This window comes from Phymastichus coffea, unplaced genomic scaffold, assembly GCF_024137745.1.
Source record: "Phymastichus coffea isolate CEN01 unplaced genomic scaffold, Cenicafe_Pcof_1.1 PCOF00136, whole genome shotgun sequence".
Lineage (NCBI taxonomy): Eukaryota > Metazoa > Arthropoda > Insecta > Hymenoptera > Eulophidae > Phymastichus > Phymastichus coffea.
Window position 1 is genome coordinate 352,863 of NW_026706947.1, and position 25,321 is coordinate 378,183.

General features: G+C 38.6%; 1 protein-coding gene across 1 annotated transcript in view; it reads right to left on the bottom strand.

Annotated features, from left to right (window-relative positions):
• The window catches only part of LOC131671820 (acetylcholinesterase-like), a 112,687-nt gene that overhangs the window by 23,230 nt on the left and 64,136 nt on the right, over window positions 1-25,321 (bottom strand). The window contains exon 3 of the mRNA XM_058948563.1: window positions 22,321-22,473. Coding sequence (XP_058804546.1) covers window positions 22,321-22,473 — 153 coding nt within the window. The remainder of the gene's footprint in view (window positions 1-22,320; window positions 22,474-25,321) is intronic.

Below are 25,321 nucleotides of genomic sequence, written 5' to 3' on the forward strand. Positions count from 1 at the left end.
TGTGCTCATCAACTTTTTTTTCTTTTCATGCGAAACTTTTTAAGATGATTTTCCCTACAAACGCACCTATCTGTGCAAATTACCATAGTTATTTTCGCTGCTGAACGCCTACGGGGCCTTAGCCGAGCATTTCCTGCGTGGATTTTTTTTATCTCATTATACGATGATATTTTATGATATTTTATGATATTTTTAGCACTGAAAGAAGTAATCTTACTTGTGCGTGTATAGTTTGGCTTCTAAGCTGATGAACGTATGAGGAAAATGTGATAAAGTTCGTCAGTCTAGAAAATTAATTTAAGCTTTTTCGTTAAAAAGAAGTTTATGTCATAGTTCATTTTTTCCTCCACTATCCAGTGATCTCATAGCGGCGGATATTGCATTTTGCATAATAGACTAGTGCCGTTACGGAAAAAAATTTGAGCTTCATTTCATACACGTGCAGAAAAGGGTGCACGTGAATCGAAATTTTTAAATCTAGATATTTGTCTTTCTCAACGCATACTCACACGCTTGAATGTAAATTTCACGAAAAAAAAAACACGTGCATAGTTATTTTAAATACCGGTAAATACTTTTGCACTAAAATTTCTTGAATTTTGCGATTTGCTATTGTCCCTTTCCCGCACTTTCATGCACACGCGTATCGAAGTGCCTGTTTACGCTGTGACAGCAAGCTCAAGTTTCAAGCGAAACTTTGAAATTACAAAGGCGACGTAAAGCTCACGATGAAAAGGACGATAAATAAACTTTGCAAAATCTTCGCAAGAACTTTTCAAGATTCGTGAAATCAAGTTTGTTTCCTTAGTGGAATGTTAAATGTGAGTGAGATATTAAACGTAATAAATACTTTTTTGTGACGATACAATATGCCACTCGCAGTTTTATTGATCGTATATGCATAAATTATTGATTGGGTTAAAATTTGATGCGATTTGTATATTTAAAAATGCAAATATGCACTGAGCGACAGCAAATTTTCTAGATAAGAAATCATGTTCCACGTATATATAAGCTCGACGTGTTTTAATGTCGTCAAAGTTATAAAGTTATTTTGTTGACATTAGCAAGGTTGAAGCGGTCGTTTGATTAGAAGCAAGCTAGCCACCAAATTACAAGGTCGACCCTTAGTTCTTCAAATATTTTCATTAGTACTGCGTTTAATTGGCTAATAGGAAAAATCAACAACCGCAAATTCGCGGCTGTAGGGTGTAAAAGTAGCGATGGGGTGGTACGACTATATGGTCGGGAGAGAAGACCAACGAAGAGAAAGCCTCCGGCTGGTAAGCCACAGATTACAGGATATTCGCAGAGTTTTCGGGGCTTCTCGTTCGATCATTCGTGGTTTCGGGCCTTTCGCGCGTCAGAGATTGTATTGCAAAGCTTTTCTGTAGCTTCAACTGTCCGTCTCGATATATATCTTTAGCCTTCGACCGACCTGCACCACAAGATTAGCGACGGTGGCACCAACGCTCGCTCACATTTCGATAATTAGCACACGACTATCGTATATGGCAGGCGCTTTGTCGAACGCCATTTACGGTTACTTCACTTGTGTGTGAGTTGTATTGTTTCACCGGCAAATTGCGACTAATTCGACAAGTACGAAATACGTTAATAAAATGAATTGGCCTATTTTTTTGGCTACCGTCAAATTCACATTTATTTATGTATAATCAAAGGAATGTTTTTCTTTTGAAAAATATAGAAAATCTTATACTTTCGCTGCCTAACGAACATCACTTGAATTTTTCAAGTACACATCCAAACCGTAAAAGTACTTGACAATGTCTTGAAAACACTTTAATTTTTACAGCTGATCCATCAACATCATTTTTTATTTCTTTCTAAATAGACAGACAAATATAAGTGAAAAGACAAATATCGCACGTAGAGAAATATGCTAAATTTTTGAAATTCAGGCGTGGCAGCTTGTGAAAATTCAATTCCCAAACAACTCGTACAATCGTAAAAGCACAGAAAGACCACAAACCTGGTGCGGTGTGCTGCAGAAAAAGGAAAAAAAGAGGGAAGGCGGCTAGCGTGAGAAAAATAATCACATTCGAGCCCGCAACAATTTGCGAGTCCATAAAAGTGTAGAACCGCACGAACAAACGAGCAGCCGTGGGCGCGCATGCAGTCACGTCGTCACTCGAGCTACTGCCGCGGCGATGCGCTTACCGTGCAATAAACTTCAGGTGTACGGTTTTATATCTCTTTTACCAAGGATCGAATGCAACATTGTTGTCGTTGCTGCTGCTTTTGTTGTCTTAACGCAGAAGATAGAGGACACCGACACACACGCTCACGCGCAGTTGGAATATTGTAAAATCGTTCGAGGCGCGCTAATCGCGTGCAAGCTCGCGCACAGAAAAAAAGCAAGAAAAGCTTCGAAGAGAAATAGCGAGGTTTAGATTTACGAGGGAGACGCACACACTCACGCGAATATTTTCCCTTCTCACGCGCGCGTGCCGGCGCTATCGTATTTTTTCAGTGCACCCGTAATATGTCCAAGGGTCGTTCTCTTAGCCGCGGACTCGTTACCCCATGAAAAACGATGATTTTTATCTGCGTGGCTTTCGCGCCGTTAATACTCGGCGCGCGAGAGAGCTTTAAAAGCGAACGACGAGAAGGAGAAAGAGTTTCAACGCGCTGTGCGTTTCTATTAAGCTTGTTTCGTGCTCGTACTGGTATAACTTAACTTTCACTCTCTAAATCATTAACCAAGCGTGCAGCCCTTGTTTTACTACTAGCTGACTATTATTGTGCTTTCTCTTTCCACCCCCCATTCAAAGGCTTTGTGATTTATAGACCGTTTCTTTTTTATTATTCTTTAGATCATCGTTAAAAACTTGTTGAACGTTTCGCTAGTGTTTCATTATATCATTATGCGGATGCCGCCAGTCATTAAAGATTCTTAATGTTCTTTGATAAAAGAATCAAAGAATCAAATGATTGAGCATTGTTTCGGTCATAATGCAAAATAGTCGCCACGAGAAAGTTTTTCATGAAAGAATCAAAGATAGTATTTTTCAGCTTAACTTTACTTCGAACAAACCAATGGCATCTGAACTTGTATAAATCAACACGAGATAAAAGAAAATTTAATTAAAACTTTCCATGATTCTTTCCCATAGTTTTTACCTTTCCTACTGTAGTTTCTATTCTTAAATTCATTTCTCTCAATTTTCAGACAGTAACGTTCGATGATATTACATTTTTCACGTAACTCACGTCATTTATTCGACAATTTAATTTACTCTCATCATTTCAAGGATACGACCGTAAGCTTCAGTCGATCAAAGTAAGAGTAACAATCGGACTAAGCGCGCAACTGGCTATATTTTATTGTTGCGGTATTTTGTGTGCCTGAGAGTGTTCGCGTTCGTGACGTGAGAGAAATACAATTCGACCATACCCACGCGCGAGATGAGTTCTTTTTTTGGATGTCGAAGTAGAACTGACGCAAATTTAGTTCAACTGTTGCGTTGCACAGAATTTTCACTTTATTTGTTGGCTGTGATAGGTCAAGGATGTGTGCCAATATTAGGTTGCAAGAATTATATTGTTATATTGAACGGAACTATCGATTAGTGTGCATGAATGTGGTCGTGAACGATTCACAGAATTTTATAGATTCCTCGCCGATAAACCTACTCTGACGGATCCTTGACATTGCCGTTAATGCTTCAACATTTCTTTTTACCAAAAATCAATGAAACCACACAGGCGGTTGGATATCGTTTCGAGCAAACGAGGTCGTATTATTTTAATTAAACGCTAAATTGCAGCTTAAGGTAAACAGAACGTCACATAGCTCCCAGAAAACTTTGACCTAAGCACGTTTAAGCGCTCACGCTCCCGGTATCACCACGAATAACCGCAGTCGACGAGCGTGTGGAATTTCACGTTGATTAGAACCACTCTCTCGTGCATTTAGTTTGCCTCTTTCCCAGCGAGTGCGAGAAGCCAAAGTTAGATTTGATCGAAGATGAAAATCGTGTTAGATGAGGGTCTTGAACTTATTGCTACTTACATCGCATATGTGAGCATTGGATGTAAAATATACCTAAAATGCTACTGGGAAATATTGTGCTGGACTTTTATTTAGTTCTCGCGAGGCTCTTTTCCTTGTTCTTTGTTTCTCGATCTGGGAGAAGCGAAAATGTGAAAAGTTCTGTGATCTCGGGAAAACGAGCTCCGTTATAGGGTGAATGACTGAATTACTATTTCTTCATTTCACAGAGTTCGTTGTCATCGATTCTATTATGATTTACCGTCCGTTGATTTTACTTATTCTTTTTTTAAATTACTTGAATTTGACGATGAAAGTTTTTGTATTGTTTGAACTGCGCAATTGGATCATTAGTAAAATCCAATTTACTCGCTTAGCCGATACTTAATCTGCTGAGAATAACGAGTGTAAAAAAATCAAGAGGTTCATTACGATCAAATGGTAAACCGATTAGAGTCGGTGTAATCTAGTGCAATCAAATGAATTCTATTGTTTACCGTACATTATTCGACTTTTGAATTGGTATGCAACGAGTGTGCTAAAAGAATCTCTCGACATCGCAAACTATGTCTGTGGAAACAGATTAGCCGGGAAAGTAGCAAGCGGATTCCATGGATTCCACATCCGACGGAGCGAGCGTGCTATAATTCCGTACTTTTCAAAGGGAAATGAGGATCGCGCAGCGAGATCGAAGTTATGCGGTGTTACACTCTCGCTCGAAAAGCTGGAGATATGCTCGCAGCGCGCGCTTCGGCGTTTAGGAAACGTTTTATAACTAAGTTGCCGTCGACTTGGATCGCTCTACTTTTGGCGCACTGAGCACTAGACGTTTGGGATTTCCAAAAGGAAAAGAATAAATATCGAAACGGGTCAGAATGCGGGTGTGCATCTGTAAGGAGCGAAATTTTCCTTAAGTAAACTTTATATGAAGTTCATACGCTCAAGCAAACTCTTTGAATCATGTAGCATTTTCCGTTTCTCGACTCCAATGTCGAACTTGTATTAAATGAAAACTTTTCGGCGAGTTTAGGCTGGCTTTTGAAGTGCAATGAGCTTTCGGTCAAAAATAAATTACATTTTTCCGTGCGGTTCGTGGATTACAATGAACAAGTTGGCGTTGGAATTTATAATGGAACGTTAAGGGCCGTAACGTTAGTTTTAAATGAAAATACTTGCGCTTTTTTTCTATCTGCCGACTGTTGATATAACTTAATTTTATAAACCAGTGTCAGCAAAATATAATGAGAAAAAACGACGTTCACGCGTCAATACGTTTCCAAGTAAAAGATAAGACGTAACGTTGCGAATTTTTTTTCTTCACCCGTTCGTTAGATATGAATAATTCAACAATAGGTCCATTAGCGTACACCGCATATTTGCTCGTTCATTTCACGCATATTTAGACAAGGATGTGAAGTGGCACATGGGGCTGTTGTCGTTGCGTGCACATTATTACCAGGCTTGAAAATAAACAAAGAGTAAGAAAAAAGAACACAAGACTATAGTCGCTCGACACCTTTCATTATTCCACTTTTTTTCTAAATAACGGAAATGACCCAAATCCAACTACTTCACTGCATTCGTACAGTCTTTTCTGTGTGTTTCAGCTTGGCTAATTAATTAGCGACTTCATCTGAGCACACGAATAGTTTCCTCTTTTCTTTTCGTACAGAGGTGCGGCTGAGTTTGGCACAAAAGCCCTCGAAGAAAAAGTCGGTCGATCATTGGCCACAGAATCTCCAAACACAGGCTCCAAAATCCAGTTCAGAGAAGCGCAAGGAACAAATGGCTCGGATTTCTCGACTCTCTTTCCACGCATCTGTTAACGTACACGAAGGTAACGGCTTGCTTGCTTAATTCATTTTTCGCGATTCCGACCGAGCGACCTAATTTCACACGTCCTCACTGCGCATAATCGCTGCTATTGTCCGCGCCTATGTACGTATACGTTATGCAGTCGTGGCAGCTGCGCGCGCGCACAGACCCACACATACACATACACCTTATTCAGACGAACGCGCTCGATGTGCCCTATATACCTATGTGGACTGTTTATTACTCCAGCTGGTTTAGCTTGCTTTGGTTCTATGAATCCAGTTATACTCCTGACGCTAACTTTATTTTCGACTTATGACTTGTACTGCTTTTAAGTGTTGAATTCAATATAAGTACATAGTACATCGCACTTGCAAATTTATAATCATATTTTTTAGTGCATCGATTCAGACGTGTACACATTCATTTGAATAAGTTAACAATGTACGACACGTAGAGGCATGTAAAGCACAGTAAAAATAAAAGAATTAGTGTCGGTGTCGAAAAAACGCTATTGTTTAGTACAGAGTAAAGGAAGTAGAAAAATATGAGTTTGGTCAGCCACGTATAGTAAACCAAAGGAGCAAAGTCCAATAGATGCGAAATCAAGAAAAGTTATAATACATCCAATGTGATATATAACGAGCGATCATTACAAATAAAAAAAATGGCAAATCTCGTTCCAATATCCAGCTAAGCACAGGCAAGCCATTGGTGTCGCATCGCGTCGCAAAGGAAGCGTTTGCAACGACTCTACTACTTCCTCGGTGAATTCCAACGGCAGCGACGGCAGTCCAGTCACGATCGGCCGCGTCGTTTTACCGGCGGCTCGTCTTCCTTTTTATACGCTCGTCCGTTTTTCTTCGTCTGCTGCGAGAAACGACGACTCGATTTTGCAGATATACACACGCGAGTAGACATTTAACCCGCGCGCGCGCTTTTAGAATCGTTTCACCGGTATATTTCCAATTTTCTGCGCATATGCCGCGATACATGTGTAGCACACGGGAATCGCTGTTTCATGACAAACCCGATATCTTCGATGGGGAGCAGCCTTGTAAATCAATCTATATCACTATGCGCTACATCGGTCATGTCGTAATTTTGTTTTTTTTATCGGCTGTATACTATTTTTCTGCGCGTAATGAACGTTGATAGACGTGCAGTTATTTTTCGTTTCTCGGGCATCAGCAGTTTTTGGTATTGTGCCGTAGAGCAAAAAAAAATGACCCGATATCCGCAAATGTCTAGCATGGAATTTCATCGTATCATACGAGGGTAACAATAAAAAGAAAAAAGATACGAGCGAAGCGCACTTTTGCATTCCAGTGTCGCGCACTTGGAAGTAAAATTTTTTATCCACGGCGAGCTAGAGGCTTGATTCAACTTTTGGAAATAATACACGAAAAACTTGGGAGCGCGGGCACGTAAGGTGGCACGTGCGAAAAATTCGATTAGCCACGATACAAAGTGTGCGCGAGAGCACACGGTCTGTTACCGAACTTTTTCTCAATCTCCGTTGCTCATTTTTTTTGTACCTCGACTTCGATCAACTTTTCCTCATTTTCCTCGAGTGCTTTTTTTTTTTAATTTCGCGATAAGGTTTCCGTGCCCGAGCTATCCTCTTTTTTATCTGTTGCGCTCTCACTCATGGCGACTGATTCCAACAAGATAGCAACGAATACCAGATGTTCGCAGTGATAAATTCGCAGGCAGGCGCCGTGCTAAGTAAATTGAATCATTGAAGAGACTTTATTATTAGTAGTGTGACAGTCTGATATGTCAAGGAGAAAGCGATGTTTCATTTTTGCGACCCTGTGATTAATTTGCTAGAGTCGTCTTCATATTTTACTGCGACCAAATTACTGGAAGAGAATTTTAGCGTAGTAATTTTATTAAAAGTAAAATTAATATAATAATATAAAATAGTTTCCTCAATTTTTTTTATGAATATTTTGTTAGAAATACTTTTTATAAATTTGATACATATATTATAAATGGAAAATCATACCTGATTTTCGTGTTTTTGCAAATATTGCAGGTTAAACAGTTTCTTCTGGAACTGTATAATTTATAATCCTTCCAAAATATCAAGATAATTTTATAAGGTTACCATAATTAATTTTTCAACAATTTTTATCATATCTATATTTTCCACGAAATAGCGGTGAATTCCCATAATTATTTTGTACAATTTTTATAATTGTTTTAACAATAATTAGGGCTAATAAAAAAGAAAATAAAAGTATACAAAAGTATTATAAAAATAGTTCATAGCTAAGTAAAATAATTAAAAAGTAGACACACTAACATATTAACACGAACATATCTTCTTATTAATTAATTGTATTGTTAAGTTTTGTTAATAAACTCCAGTTCCTGATTATTTTATAAATAGTAGTTTATTATTATTGTTAATTATTATTGTGTGAGTGTCACATGTTACTACACACACACACACACACACACACATATACACACACACACACATATACACACGTAAAAACATGATAATGAATTGATGACCACTCGACGGCGACTCGGAAACTCTAGGCCAATGTAACAACGAGAAATCAAGGGGAGCTTAGCTCAGATTTAGCGTGTTTTCATGTTTTGAATGCCGATCACTTTCAGATTCGCGAAGCATAAGATCATGGAGCTAAAAAATAATATAGCTGATTTTCATCATATTCATCGAGTTTCTACGATTTTTTATGATATTTTCCCATAGCTAACGAATTTCCATAATAATTCCATGGTAACCATGATTTAATTCCAGGTATTGTGGCAACTCTATTTTTGTATATAAAATCAGCTTTTATTTATTACCAAAATATCTTATAATATGAAGTAACCTGGAAAAAGTCTTAATTATCTATTTTTCGTTTATTGCTACTGAACTAAAAATCATATCATAACAGTAGGAAGATATATACTCGGTGACTGCTTTGACGAAGTAACTTTGTAATCCTATTAGGCCGAAGGGATGGGATTATCCGTTAGAGCTTGTTGTGTATATGTGTGCAGAGAGAGAGAGAGAGAGAGAGTGAGACCACTGGCCTTAGGGTTGTAAGAAGCGTAATCCAAGCCTTCATCGAGCCTCCCATTTCCGGGAACGAGCCTTGCGTTCACATTAATTATTCCGGGTGGGGAGAACAGCGTCAGCGTGTTGCTTTTTCTCTTTCTGCTGTTTGTTTTCCTTTCGCTTTTGCTCGCAACGCGTATATACGTTGCGATTAGGATACGGTATGAGCTTGACCTCTTGGCTTCCAAACTAAATATGCCGCGAAATTCAATTTGTTTAGTTGGTTTATTAGCACAACATGCTTATCACGGCCTCTATTGCAGAACACGTGCCGAGGACGTTTTTAAAGAGTTTTTTTTAATCAATAATTAAGAAGAAAAAACTTCTGAATTATAATGAAGATAAATCAGCAGCAAACGATTGAGAAACACGAATACTTCAGTGATATGAAACCAAAGTAAATGGATTTGAACGGATGTTGAAGTTTCGTTCATGTTTTTAGATGCCGATTCAGATTACATCACAGCTTTTTAAAGAAAAAAAATTGTATTTGACTGTACTTATGCATAATAGTTGCAAAAGAAGCAAATTTAATCGAAATGTATTTCTCATTGTGGAAAAAAATGCTTAACTCTTCAGATAAGCTCAATCGTTCTATAAAAGATACGATAAATTCATTAAACATCCGAAGATTAAAATCAGACATTCGAGTAAAAGTGTATAGAAACGTCACGGCTATGAAATGCGCGTTTTTTCGATAAATAGAATTAAGCAGAAGCGCCAACAGTAACGAAGTATTCGCACAAAAGGCTTGTGAAAACAACTTTCTTTTCCTAAAGAAATCAGATTGCCACGAAGCACGTGGAGATAAGTCTGGCCAGTTCCCATGTCAATTTCTTTAGAGTTAATCAAAAGTTTTAGCGCGAGTTGCTTTCATCGCCACGAGTATTTGGTTTTTCCAACTTGCCCAGTAGCACACAACTCAGAGGATGAATTTAAATGTTTCGTCAAGCATCTGCTCAGCGCGACCGCAGCTCGTAGTGCCAGTTCTTCCCCGGCTAACTTTAACCTATTCTCATTAACGAAAATGCCCACAAGTTGTCGTAGCAAATTTTAGTATCGTGTGTTCGTGGCGTGCACTACTTGAAAAAAAAAGAAGAGAAAAGGAGATTTAGAGTGAGAGTGCAAAGTAGTAGCAGCAAGTCCTTCGATGATTTGAAAGTAGAGCGAGCTTGGATTGTACCAGCGAAAAAAATGGAGCTCGAAGAAATATAAAAAAGCCTTGACTAAATAAGCTCCAAGACAGTTTGTCGCCTATAATTTTCATCCTTTTCACTTTCTTTATTTCAGCAATCTCTCCACTTGTCTTTTTCCTTCTATACATCTTTGCGAAAATTTAGTCTAGTTGTACTTTTTTTATCTTGACGTTAATAATTTTGTCGTTTGCATGAGTTCGACTCTGAATCATTATGCATTTTTCATTCAATCGTTGAAAACAGTACTCCTTTACACATGCAAAAACAACAATTCGTATAGGCCATAAAACCTTAGCAGCTATGCGATTCGATACATGTATCGAAGCAATAATAAAAAGCAGAGTATAAACGTTTCAGACATGCTTATGAATCGCGTGATTGCATCAATCGGTATAACAAGAAACGCGAGGGTACGAGGCAAGTTTTCTCGACAAAGCCTAGAGGCAGAGGAAAAGAAAAAAGTACTTATATAGACGAAGAACAGAGCAAAGAATCGTCTGCGTGCGGAATAAACGCGCAAATTAGAAGGGGGAAAAAATAACGGTCGGGCAGATAGAGAGAGAGAGGAGGGGTGGGAGAGGGGTCGAAGCGGCCTTTCAATTAAGTGGCAAATAGCTGCTGGCTGCGCGCTTGCGGAAAAGGCCAAACGAAGCGCTATTAAAGCCAAGACAAGTCGAACAGTCGCTTGATTCGATTAAGACGATACTTTCAACTGCTCCATCTCGTTTGTTTGATGTTGAGCAAATGACCTTCCAAAGCTTGCAAGACAGGTTCGGATAAAGACTCGAGAAAAAAAATTTTTTTTTATTACACCTCTCTTTTTCAATTTTTTTCGCTACGTATATTACGCCAAGAGCTAAATGCACTGTTATGAAGCTGCGTAGCACACTCATTTCGTCAAGTTCGTAAACACTTTGAAAATGTAACACATGCACATGGTTGGCAAATTTCATACCAGGCAACTAAGGACAAAGGGAAGTTTACGACAACTATTTTCATATATTGCGGTTTTAAGGAATTAACACGTATTGATAACAATTTTTAAGATTTATAATTCGTCGTCATTATAACTCTTCACTTCGACGTACATTTCAAGTGAGATTTTAGCTGTGTTAAATTCCAGTAATCAAAAGTTAAATCACGATTGATAAGACATGATGTCATATTGAGTATTCAAACGAAACTGAAATCTATATACGGTTATAGTAGGGCTCCCAGCAAGCAGTCGAAAGTAGCATAATTATATCGATTTTCCTAACTCGCATGTAAAAGCTATAACATCGTAAGATATACGCTTAATCTAACCAATGCATGAGACAATGTAAACGTCGAGCTATCACGTATTAAATATTTAACGAATGTACATGATATACAAAAGTTCGCACCGTAGAGAACTTTGTTAGTAACTCAAAACCTCTCAACCAACTTTGGTAATGGTGACTTTAGGAACGCACCGTTAGTTAAATGCCGCCGTTCATTCACGCACTTAGCCATACATTATACGCACACAATGTATGAAAAATTCGTACGGGTATATATACTTTTCTCGTGCAAGAAATATTAAAGAAAGTTGTTACGCTTTGGCGGTGTTAACTTATTCTTTCTAGGACACATAACAACGAATGGGAAAAGAAGTGAAGACTAAAGTTCCATAAATATTTACTTAAAATGAGGAGAACGTTACATTGGATGGCAACAATAAGATTTAATGAGTAAAAGAAAAAAGATGAGCGAGTGAAACGCTCGGCGTGACCACTATATATACACTTTGAGATAGACGACAAAGATATACCTCCTACGAAACTCATAAAAATGACGAGCCGTAGCACTTTTTTTCTGGCCTCTTTATCCTCTCTCTCGTTCGTCGGCTCACGAGAGTGTAGCGATCACGTGTATATTGTGTGCTTTTAATGTCCATCGTCGAGTGTGCTGGCGCAAAGCATCAAGTGGATATATACGGAGCAGAAGAAAAGTTACAACTTTCACGGAATCGGGAAAACATTGAGCTACGAACTGAGCTGCGAGGTGCTATATACTTGCTGAGCGACGTTAATCTTTATAAGGGTACGCACTGTTTCTCTCTGTATAGTGCTCGTTTTACCTCGTTTTGCCTCGACGCGCGCTTATATTCGTTTCGCAGTATGCAGAAACTTTGCTGCATGATCCATGCTCAACGCTATATTATTGAGTTATAAATTTGTCCGTGGCGCTTAAACTCGATCAATTGTATTTTTACTTTCCGAGCCTACGACTAATTGCTGATTCAATTTTCTTTATTCTCAGCGTCGAAGCGTAATTTCAACGCTTGGTTTATATATTAATCTGCTTGCTGTATTTGTCAGATTGTGTAGTCCGAAATCCTACGCCACACGATGTTAATCACGACGTTCATTTCATCGGCGAATATTGTCTGGAATAAAGGTATTTTTCAGTATGGTAGTTTATGACATTGTCGAGTTGAGTACCTTACGCGCGTGCGTGTACACGACCATGTACATGTAACAAGCGCGTGTATATATAAGTAAATCAAGCTGTGAGCATGCCGTAAATTTTGCCCTTTCGATCTTTATACCACTCAGTCCTCCCACTTCCTCATCTTTAGATAAGTCATGATAAAAGTGTCGGCGCACGTGAGATTCAAGTCACGCACGTATATATTACTATGTAGACCAAAACGACGCTCTAAGGTTGCTACGAAGTCGGTGGTGGCCGTTTAATAATCGGCAATGAGCAAGAGAACGCAGGAGCAATAAATTTGCTGTTGCTGCAGGTGGTTGCCACTGCTGTTGTTCAAGAGAGGCAAAACAGACCTTAGTGAAACAACTTGGCTGGGCGGGGGAGGTGGAGGGAAGCCACATACTACGCGGCTTTAGATGCCACTCCTAAATGTGCTGGCGACAGTCATACTATGTTTACTAGCCTGGATACTGGCTAATCTGCGGGCTTCCGGCTAAAGTCGTTTGCTCTCGACAAACTTGTGTTTTAACGATTCTATGGGGGAGACAGTTTCTACTGCATAAATTTTTCCAGGAAAACTAGACATTTTTTTTCTTCAAAGTTCTGGCAATTTTAAATGGTGTAACTTTAAAAAAATACCTTGCTCTGTAAATGTAGAATTTAGTGAACTGAGAGTTTTAGCAACCACATGCACACACAAACACACACACACACACACACACACACACACACACACACACACACATGATTCACAGAAAACAATGGGCGCTAACAATGCAGCGTACTTTGGCTTCGTAAAAAAGGTTTGTACGAAAAAATATTGGTGGCGATGCATGTGAACGCCAAAAATGGATAGTTTTTTTGGTGCACGCGACGCTGTAAACAATACATGCAAACGTTGCAAAAATATATTTGAAAGAGAAACAATTTTTTTAAATTCCGTATCCAAATGTTGCTGTTGTTTCCAACTGTTTCATTTTTGATGAAGATTTTATTTTTTTTTAACATTTTTCGGGCATCGTGATCACTGTTAGTTTTTCCTCAAGGACATGAAGACGCCACTAAATCATTGGAGAAATCGGAATAATTCGAGAAAATTTCTATTGCAGAGTATTCCCGAATAAACCGCAGATTCAACGAGCTACGAGGCGAATGAATCCATCCAGCTAAAAGCTTGGTGAGTCCTTGAAGCTTAACGCAAGCTTCGATGACTATCTATCCATCGTGCATTTAAGCTAATCGCTTGCCCGATGCAAATTCGCTCTTCGAGTATACACATACACGTGCCCATGACGCTGTAGGAGCTACGGCTAAACAAAATCGAAAACCGTTTTGCCAGCAGGCAGCTACCATAACAATGCGCAATAGCTTTCGGCTACTCTCTCACTGGCTTTTAGTCGAGGCATCAATGCACGGTTAATTTCGCTGGCTATGCGCGCTGACGTAATTGTCTGCAATTATCCGCTTTTGACGAACAGGCAATTGACTTATATTTAGCTTTAGAGTTAATTGACTATTGCTCGTAACATTAATCGTCTCCTGCATATCATATGTCGCATCAAATGCACATGATGTAATTTACGCGTACGACGGCATTGACGTGGCGAATTGAGCTTCTCCGTATATAGGTAAGATAAATAATAATAAGGTACATTAAAAAAGATGCTGTGATGAAAAAGCACATTTTTATCCTAGTTTAACTAATTTATTACTCATTCGACATCTACGAAATCGAGGAAATTAAATTTATACCCTGTGGATTTTTTTTCGGAACGAAAAGAGATTCTATTGGCGCTCTGTTCCACTATTCTCGGGCTTCCCATAAGTTATGTTAGAGATCTACGAGTCTCTCGAGGAATCCGTAATCGATTGAGAAAAAAGTAACAAAATAATAGTTGATCGTTTTCTTACTAAATTCAGTAAGTCGTAACGAAAATTACGATAACCCATTTTGCAGCTTCAGTTTATGCATATTGTATATTGAGATTTTTTGAAGACATAAGAGCTGTTGTACAGTTTATATTTGATAATGCTCTATTTACTGATCAATATCACTAAATATTTCGCGAACTTTGCTAATTTACTTTATAGATTTGTTCTAGATAAATACAGTGTTCCAGCAATTACATTAAGTAGGTCATCTAAATTAAGATCTCTTTATACGACGCTAAACGTTCTACTTCAGTATACATCGACCTTTTTTATGCCAGATGAATAAAAAATGAATACAACCACGATTTAAAAACAAGCAGCACTGAAGCAACTGGGATTACTAGTCAAAAAGTTTTACGTTTGCTAGCATCAAAGTAATTTCTCGTTGAAAGCTTTAACGAAAAAAAAAAAAAAAAAAACAAACGAGCACAGAAGCACGGATGAGCCCGCACTATGCCCGGAAAAGGCTAGCTCTAAAACGCAAAGTATCTGCTAGCAATTCAGAGTGATGTGCGTTAGCGGGAGAACAGACGCGCGCGTGCAAGTACGGAAGACCTCGAAGCTTGCGCTTTACAATGTCCGTTATTACCTAGGTGTGCACACATGGGAGCGAGGCTAAAACTCGCGCGACTCGTTATAGAGTTTCAAAGGGTGCTTCCAGAGTTACAGGTCTAACTGTTTTTTTTTCTTTTGCCTTCTTGCAGTTTCGATGCCTTACACTACGACCAGTGGTAAGTGAAGAGTAAAGCTGTGTACGAAAAAAATTGATAAAAGCTTTTCCTTCTTCTTCTTGCACTTTCACTTGATTGTGAACTTGTTTGTGCTACTTTTTCAATTACTCTTTCGAGCGCGTTCTTTTATGTTTCATAACTTTCATATTATGCTTTTGAAAAAATTTGACTTATCAAATCAATGCTTATTTATGTGGATAGAAATATTCGATGCGTCATTTTAATAATGATATTTTTGATAAAAGTTAAATAATCCAAATAAACCATCAGTAAGTTAATATCTTGTTGATTGTATATTTTTTTCGTTCGAAGCTGCATAAAATGATAAATAAAAAAAGCCGTTTTTAAGACATATTAATATTTGATATGTTCTTTAAATGAATAAAAAAGAAAACATTGAGAATAATTTGCTGCGTGTAAAGCAGTAGCATATCGTTCGAGTACTTGTACACAGAGTTAAATGGATGTCGATCTTGTGCATTATGTTTATTTTTTGTACATTTAACCTCAATTACGATAAAAAGAGACACTGCAACAAATCTCTTTTTCAGCGGGTATATTGAACAATTGAACAAACACGTTCGACTAAAAATGGAAGGTAAGATTTTCAGCAGATTGTTTACAAAATTCAGATTAACTTAGTAGTTATATAGCTAAGTTTGAGAGGGGGGGGGGGGGGGGGGGGAGAGGGGGGGGAGATACTACAATAACGAGCTCACCTCGCATGCATAAGCAAAGGTTGTCACAACGTTGCACTTTCTGATGCATTATTCTAGAAACGTTACGTATAATTGTGCCAATGATTGAACGTGTGTATGTGTGTGTATGTATTACATATAAAAGCTCTATTTTAGAATTTCATTATAATTATGGTGTGCATCGCTGCGATGCGTCAGCGCGAGGTGGACGTAAAAAATTAATTAATTAGTAGAGCTAGGTATCGATCGTGTCAAGGTCGACATTGACGAAAGGCCCTGTGGTCAAAGTGTTATTGATAACCATATATGTACTTTATGAAATATTTATAATAATTAGGTTACGCTATAATAGCCTGCTCGTGCGCTCTTCTTGATCATTATATTGAAGTAATGTGAGAAAATGTACATAGTTGATTGAGTAATAAAATCTGAAAGTCAAAAAGTAAAAAAATTGAGAGTCAATTTCATGAAGTTAGTTGAAGTTTGACAGCTAGATATACATCTTCGCTTACTCGTACTATTTTCACAATAACTTTCTAAGAGTATTTATTTAATTTTATACACACTTCAAGATGACGTCTGAAGTTGGTGATTCATTTTACCAATAAAGTAATGGTTAGGTAACGTACACAATTAAGAGATCTAGTTGAAAAATGTTTCAAATGTATTGAAGACAGGAAAAGTATTTCCATATAAACCTTGGTAATGATTTTTTTCAAACATAGTAAATGGTACATGATTGTTACATATTATTGTTCTCGTTTCTTCAAAATTATTTTAATGCAATCAATCACTGAATACGACGTAATTCTCAATTGTAAAAAATTATTTTCAAGACATGGAATTTAAAAAAAAATTAGTACTGATTCTAGAACATTATTTTCTCATAAATTTATCGAGCTGTAGTAAAAATAACAAAATTATTTTCAAAAAAATTAGAGAATATTTTATCGGGTTTATTAGCTTACAGAACTACTCCGCTTGAAAATGGTTATTCTCCAACCGAATTAATGTTTTCTCGCAAAATTCGTTCGACTCTTCCAAAGTTTTCAGATGATTTAAGCATTTCTAAGTTTCTTCGAAATATTTTACCTAAAAAAAAGAGAGAAAACAAACAAGAACTCGAATTCTTATTAATCGGCTCCTTATTAATCAGAATGCAAACTTTTCAATACTGAGATTACTGCTATTATCCCATTTGAGTATGTACAAAACACAAGTAATCTTGATGTTAAAATTTCTCAGTATAAGTTTGAACAAAATTCAGCTAATTTGCATATTAATGATGGGAAATGATGAACTGAATGTGAATAATGGTAGTGTAGCGAATGATAAACTGCATGCTAATGATTTAGTGATTGATAAAACTGATAATGCTGAGCAACATTTTTGTTTGGAGAATAATAATAAATATTTGTAAGGGTGTGCAAAGGTCTCAGCGTATGAGAAAACCAATGAAGCGTTGCCATGATAATTAATAATATTTATGTTTTATTCTACTTCATTTATTTTATTAATTATATAAATATTTCAATAAATAACTCTGCTCAATTAACATTCCACAGCCAAAATATGCACGGTACGACATAAAACATGAATGCATATATACATGATGCTGGTGCGAAAATTGAAGAATATGGAGAAAGATAGAGAGAGAGAGAGAGAGAGAGAGAGAGAGAGAGAGAGAGAGAGAGAGGGAGGGAGAGAGACAGAGAGACAGACAGACAGACATACAGACAGAGAGAGAAAATAGATAAAAGGTCAATCGTGCTAACATATATTGTGAAATACAATCCGATTCGCAGCTCGTGGTAGCTGCCGTGGTGGCATACAATCACGCTTAAATAATTCAATAGCTAAACGTTCTTCACTTTGAATAATGCATTTCACGTCCCTCCTCACGGTAGTAACTTACCGCTAACTAAAATTGTCTAAAGGGGTATCCTTCAATTCACCTCATAGTGTGATCTCTCCGTATCTCTCTCTCTGGTATCGATTGCTCCCTTCCATAATCACGCCAGCGCCATAAAGCTCACCTAAGTACACCAGCAGATGTGCCTCCATCAAATCGCATATGCTGTAGAACCTTGATATTCAACGCGCGCTTTAGCTAGAATCGTGATTTAGCTAATTTTGACTAATTACGTGCATTTGACTTTAGGGATTGAAGGTCATACAAATATCTGGATAAATTCTCATTGAGAAAATATAACTTATAATACTGGTCCCATCGACCAATGAAATGGCACTAGGTTTAATAACATAAACTGTAATGCAAAGTTAAATTTTATCCAATGCGAGAGATCCTATAATCATTGAATAAATCAAGTCGAACGATAGCCAAGAATGAACTTGGCGCGTTTACCAGCAATGCAATAGAAAAGAAGGATTAATGTTCGCGGCATATCGCAAACCCGCAAGTACCTCTAATAACACTCAGTCAAAAGCTGAAAGACTAGATATTAGCAATGGCAACTCACTGACCATTAGTCGAGCTAAGAGGCATTAGCCTCCGTGGCTTCGCTTAATTATATACCAAGTCGTTTATCGCAATCGAGAGATCGACCAAACGAATACCCTCCCCTGGTACATATCTGGACCATGCCTCACTTCCATCATTCGACATTCATAGTAAGTCTTGATCCCTATCCTACGAGAAGTTACACGTTCTTTTACTTTCGTTTGCTTTATCTTTTATCAGCGTGAGACTTCTTTCAGACTTATATTTTTGTGCAGTATCTAACTTTCATGTGCTTTTCCGATCGCTTCGTTTTTATTTGTATTTTAATTTGTTGTGCGTTCATCGTATTTACTTTGTTTTCAAATACTAATTTTCTTCTTTTTTTTACAACGGCGTCGAGTTTTATCTGCTAAATAACAAAGATAGAAGTGGCGTATTTAATTGACACTAAATTTCGGATGTTCGAACTTGTTCATGTTGAAGTTTGAAATTATTAGAGCGTTCGAAATTGTATTTAATGTGGTGCTTGTCATTACAATCTGCAATCTGCGAAGTGTGCCTTAATGAATTGTATAAATAGTTATACAGAAGAACACTTAACGTTTTACTAGCCACAGTTAATTTATAGTAGTTGTCATTTCCAAAACTAAGATTTTGATAGAACTATAATTAGAATACTGAATGTTGTAATGTAGACAAATACAGAAACTTAAAGTCGATCATATTGTGGAGATGTACATTCTTAAAGCTCAAACTTCTCTAAAATTTGAAACTAAATATATTTCTGGCTTTTCAAAATAGAATATTAATAGACTTTCTTGATCTAAGCATTACGCAATTACATTCTTTCGGCTAGACGTCTATCCTGTGAAATCGAAAGAATATGAACTAAGAAAACGAAAAAAAAGTATAGATATAAAATGTATTTCCTTTCTAAACGAGTGACGCGGAAAAACGTACAATCCATTTCATCCTCGCACGAAATCCAAGCAAGCGAGCGCCTGAGTCGATAAAATACGAGGTAATCGCACAGCCGAATACGCATTTGGCAGGCCTTTCTTACCGCCATGGCTTCTTCAAAAACTTCAAACGCGAGTCTCACACGCGAGTCGAAGCACGCGCGCGTGGCACTCGATACGCGGTACCTCATTCACTTAAAGTCCTGTGCGTCACGTCTGCGTAATTCGACCGAGTTTATGTCTCTCGTAGACGGCTTTTATTTCCAAAGTTTTTCGGGGAGTAGGAGGCAAAATCTCTTCTTCGAGCCTCGCTGCGGGCTTTCAACGTCGCTCAACATTGATCGATAGTTACGCGTGTACACGTCTTCGAGGAAGTTGTCTTCTCTATAGACTATGAAAGTTTGGCTCTTGTTTATAGTATACAAGAACTTGTTGGAAGTAAAGCTTACTTTATCATCGTGTGATTGTAATTTATATAAAAAAGCTACCGAAGCTTTATACGACCATAAGTCAAAATGACATAATTGCTTCCAATCGTTAGGGAAGCAATCTAATGAAAAAAACGACAAACGTATCGATACGGAGAAAAAGATTTCTCGTAGACGTATAATCTTGGCGTGAAAAAAAACACGAGATTTACACGGCGATGAAAGTTACATCAGAAACAAGTATCGATCGCGCGTTACGGGCAGCAAACAATCCGACGACATTTTAATCTGAAAATTCAACTAGACTTAAGAGAAAGGATCTAATAAAGTTACGCGAGAAGGTAATAATTCAAACAACGCCTTTGCTAGGCCGAGCACGAGAAAATCAACTTGGCGCGTAACAATTTGCGGACGCTTACTTGAACTTAATTCACGGCACTTCTCTCTCCTCCTCTTCAGCCCTGTGCCACCTATTCCAGGCGCTTTAACATCGAAAATCCCATCTTAATACACGACGCCACCTTGGCAGTAAACATGCAAATCAAGTCAGGAAAATACAGTTCGACAGCGGGGAAGCGCAACAACTGAGTAATGCTGAAGGTCTAATGAAGCGCGTTATATACGATAAACGTGCACGCGTGTAGATATGAAGAGAAATTGAGTCGCGCATTAACAATGCTCGAGCGGAGCTAGCTACTCCCAAGCGAACTTATCTTATCTCTCTGGTGGCTTCATACTTTCTAGCTACCGGTAGCAGCAGCTCCACGTCGCCGGGGGATGAAATATTAAAGCGATACAACGTCGGAGGTGGGAAACGAGCTGCTCCTGCTGCCGCTCGCTAGGCCTGGACGTCTAATCGAGTCATTTTAGTCCAGCCTAGCTCAGCCTACTCTGCGAGTTGCGAGCATGTATGTGTACCGATACATAGATTTGCCACGCTACTCCGGCGAAATCGCGCACGTCGCGCGCCACCCGATGAAATGGGGATCCACGGGAAGATCCGTCTTGAGAAATTGCCTTTTCGCGAGAGCGCGCGCCCCTGATCGATATGGAAATTCTGGTTAGGCGTCGGGAAGAAACTTGACTTCTCTATGCTAGTATATTTACGATAATGTTATTCCCAGGCGGGAGGCGAGAAACCTACTTGTTTGATTTTCATTTTTCTTTTATACGTTTCTGCCAATTTTATTCGTCTTTCCGAATTGACGAGAACTTCCTACATAGCGTCCTTCCTTGATAATACTCAACGTTTTTACAATACGGGAGCTAATAAATCTGAAAATTCTCTCTCCCTCTTGATTCTTCCGTAAACAAAACGCTCGAGGAAGATTTCGCTGAATATCATTTGAGCTCTAATGGAAAAAAAACGAATTTCCCTTTTCTTTTCACCGTCATATTTTTTGCTTGCCCCGGAAAAAGGGTATAATTAAAAAGCATCATTATCTCGGGGCGTTTCAAATCGTTTATTCCTTTCTTTACAGCCCCGTCTTCCACTCAAGAGAATTTTGAAGCTTAGTGCCGTAGGATAAGCAAGGATGGCTCGCTCTCGAGAGCCGACGGAACAATTGGAACGTGAAATGCATCCAAAGGTCAAGCAGAAAGTTGAAACTTGCTCGTCTTCGTCGTCTCGAGTAATTAGCGGAGTTGGCAATTTATCCTTGGTTGGGGTACACCGCGAAGGAAAGGGCGAGGCGGCGGTTCGCGAGAAAGTGTCTAAAGAGGATGTCGTTACTCACGCCTGCCAGACTTAATCTTAATAACGGCGCCTGCCATATCCCGCTGTCTGTACTACACGCTAACAGAGCCGCGCGCAGCCAGTCAGGTAAGTGAGAAGACTGACGGCTTATCGGTTATTTTCTAGCTGAGCTTTCTTTTGGCCGCTGCCAGAATTGCTCATCGCTTGTGCACTTTTACTTTCCTTTCCACCCTTCCATATGCAATGCATCAAACTTAAACTTCCGAAGTTATCGCCTCGCTCGCTTCGGTTCAATGTATTCTGCTCAGGGACCTCTAAAGCCGTTCTTTTCAAGTATTAGTTTGATTGGACAAATAACAAAGTCGCTGTAATTACAGTAGTTGCTAGCTAAATTTTTTCAGTTGTGTGAACTACATGCAGGCTAAGAGGATGTTTCGAAATAGCGAATACTAAGAAAGAACATTTGCAAGTAAAGAAAACAGAAAAACTATCGATCTGCTCTATATTTTCACGTATATGAGATTTATTGACCGACGCGTATACTAAGATCCTATCAACTGAAAAGAAAACAGTGACATGTCAGATTCGATCTAAGGATTTCGATTGGATTACATAGAAATATTCGCGGCCGTAAATGTCAAGAGATTTCGATCTATCCTTCCTCTCTTGCGCACTATTTTCTCTCCGCATACACAGTAGCCAAAAAAGTTTTAATCGAAGACGATCTTGTCACAACGTAATGTGGCTTTCGTGACTACGCAACTCGCACGCAACGTATATAGCTTGGTTGAAGTGGATTATCATTGTAGAGCAGCACAGGAATTATATTTGCGAGCAATTAACTTACCTGCGTGAAGAAGTAATAATAGACCTTCATGCCCGTATCGGCGAACAGCTGAGCGAAGTGTATGGACGGGCAAATAAAGAAATAGTCGGCCACGATGTCGGCTACCATTCGCTGATACATGTATTCGTCATTCGTATTTTCCCACTCGGTGTACTGGTAACATAAAAATTAAATTTTTTTTAAGAACTATATCTTCGTGGCATTTTTAATTTAAGAGTCTAGTATTTCACAATATAAGATTAAAGTAAATAATACTTGAAATACATTACGAGCAGTAATAATCACGTCGACAGTTACGTATGTCGTTAATCGCTAGATATACAGTTTAACGTTCTGACGTCAACATTCGTTCACCGTGTATCATAACGATAACGTTTTTTCTTTCGACTCCATGTGTTCCCAGTGCGAAACTAAAGCAGTCATCCTATTCGAACTGAATTTAAAAGCGATGAAGTGTTTTCCGATTACCGTCTCGAATAAACGGCACGCGACAGTTTAAGGGAAAAACGTCGTTAACCATCCCAAGAGGCTTTCGCTTCGACGCAGCCAACGTAAAGAAATCTTCGCAGTCTTCGACATTGAATTTTTCTTCCCTTCTCTCTCTCTTTCACAAAATTAATTTATGCGATGACCTCGTTTCAATATGCTACGAGATGCAGATGCTGCCTGCCTGCCTGCCTGCCGATCGTTAGTCACGAGAGGCTCGGCAGTCGCACGAGCGCTAAGGTAAATTTGATTGGCTCGTTTCAAAGCCATTGATGCTTAGCTGTCTGCGAGATGATTAATTTTTTTTCTCCAGCGATCACAGTATTCTATCCGACGATGCGCAGACACGTGATTGATTGGCTTTCGAAAGCACGTAACTGGCGCTACTACGAACGACGGGCAACAAATAAATTAAGAAAACAAACCGAATCAACGGTTTCAAATATCACACGATATTATATCATAAACGAGAAATCCAATGAGTAACGATTAAAAGCTTAATCAACGTTCGCCGAAACGCATCGTTGACGTTTTTCACTTTGGCCATGTCGAATCAGTAACGAATGATACTCTAGGAATAATGGAATTACACATTTCAAAGTTAAAAAGCGAAGCTCGCAGCGTTGCGCTCTGCAAGCGGAATTACGTGAAAGCAGCACATATAAAAGCGGTCGCAAGGCATGGCTGTGTAATACGAGCGCGCAAATAAATCTCCTCGCAATGAACATCCGGCTAATAATAAAAAAAAGAGCGTCCGCACACGGCCAATACAAATCCTCGGCTTTCGCGCATAATATTGAATTTCACTAATGTATTACTGTGGCACACCCAACAATGAAATATACCGGGAAAGGGGACACGGAATGAAAAAAAGGAGAAAAAAACGTGATCGGCGAAAGAGGGTTGGAAAAAGAAATCGATGAAGGTTAATATTTCAATCAGGTGAGCGCACGAAAACATCGGCGACGCGCAGTCATCCAATTTCCCGCGGGCTGATCTCCTAATCATCGCGTCTTGTTCGGCAGCCTTTAAGCGGGAGTAAGGAGGCACAACTCTACCAACGATTGGATTTCCTCGAAGCCGCCGATATCCGGCCCGCTCCCAAGTCCTATTACCAGAGGATGCGCTGCTCCCTAAGCATTCCATCTAAGACATATTCCCTCGCGGAAAACGTACCTTCTCCGCAGCGCGCGCCTACGTGCAGATTATTGCCTGTTTGGTTTTGATCAATCATTCATGCATCTTCATCGCGACCGCAGGCAGCTCTCTCCTACCGGTGATTTGCTGAATGCGCGACGATGTTATATTATTTATTTCTTTTCGTTCTTCTTGGTTTTATCATTCTATCGATTTGATTGATTACTCTGATTCACTAAGGTTTTTCTTTGCACATCGAGCTATTGACATGTTTGTGTATTACGTGCTCGAAGTTAGATCAATTTTTTAAGGAAAAGTAATACATCACAATATATATAGCGCGTGACAATACACTTCCGAGGCAAGGATTACAAAGCGAATCTGTCGATAAAGCATATTCAGCGCGATTCTTTGATCGGTCATGTTTTATCCGCGAATAAATATGAACTGAATGAAAAAGATGATTTGTTTTCAATCTTTACTGAATACAGTAAGGATTTATTTAATTAGGTAATTAGTCCTTTGATGACTCTATACAATACTTCATAGAATGTGATTCGTTGTAGAAATAGTTAGATATTAAAAATTAAATCAAATTGGTTTACGACTTAGAATCCTACAAACTGAATGTATACTAACTAATACAATTACATTATAATAGCAAACTCGTTTAATTGACAAGCCTCGCTCTCAGTAAAAAAAAATTTACAGAACATGAGAACTCATTTTTGTGTCATGAGCCGCACGACTGTTTGTACACCCGGTGCAGTCTTCCAGTGCGATTGCAAAGTTCGCTAATTGATTAAGCGTCGACAGCTCGTTTTGCCGTTCCGTTTTCTCACTATACCTCACCGTGGATGCGAACTACTTTCAACTTTGCAGCGCTCGGATCTTCGCACAACTCACAACTGTTTCGTTCGCCTTTTTCTCAACACGCGGCAGCTGTCGTCATCTGGTAAACAGAAACAAATTGAAGCAATGGTCAAAGGGTCGTTTGAACTGTAACGGACTTATTCGAGCTCGCTTTCTGTCTTACGAGCCCCCGGGAGGATGAAAGTTTATAGAGACCTATATCGGATTGTAGTTGTGATGATGAGAGTTTGAAATAAACCAACTTTTTCCAAATGAAAACTACCAAGTTCAAAAAGTAATATTGGAAACTCGTTTGCTGCAAAAATTTTTCATTGCGAAGTCTGCCTGATATATTCATTTTTTTAATTCACTTTTTTAATTAAACTTTTATTTGAAAAATATTTACCAATTGCTCGGGTAACAGATACATGAGTATACACATGTCGATTCGATAAAGCTTTTAATTTTTCAAGAGTAATAAATAAAGATTTAAAAATCCGAAAATCCTCGGTCATGTAATTTCATA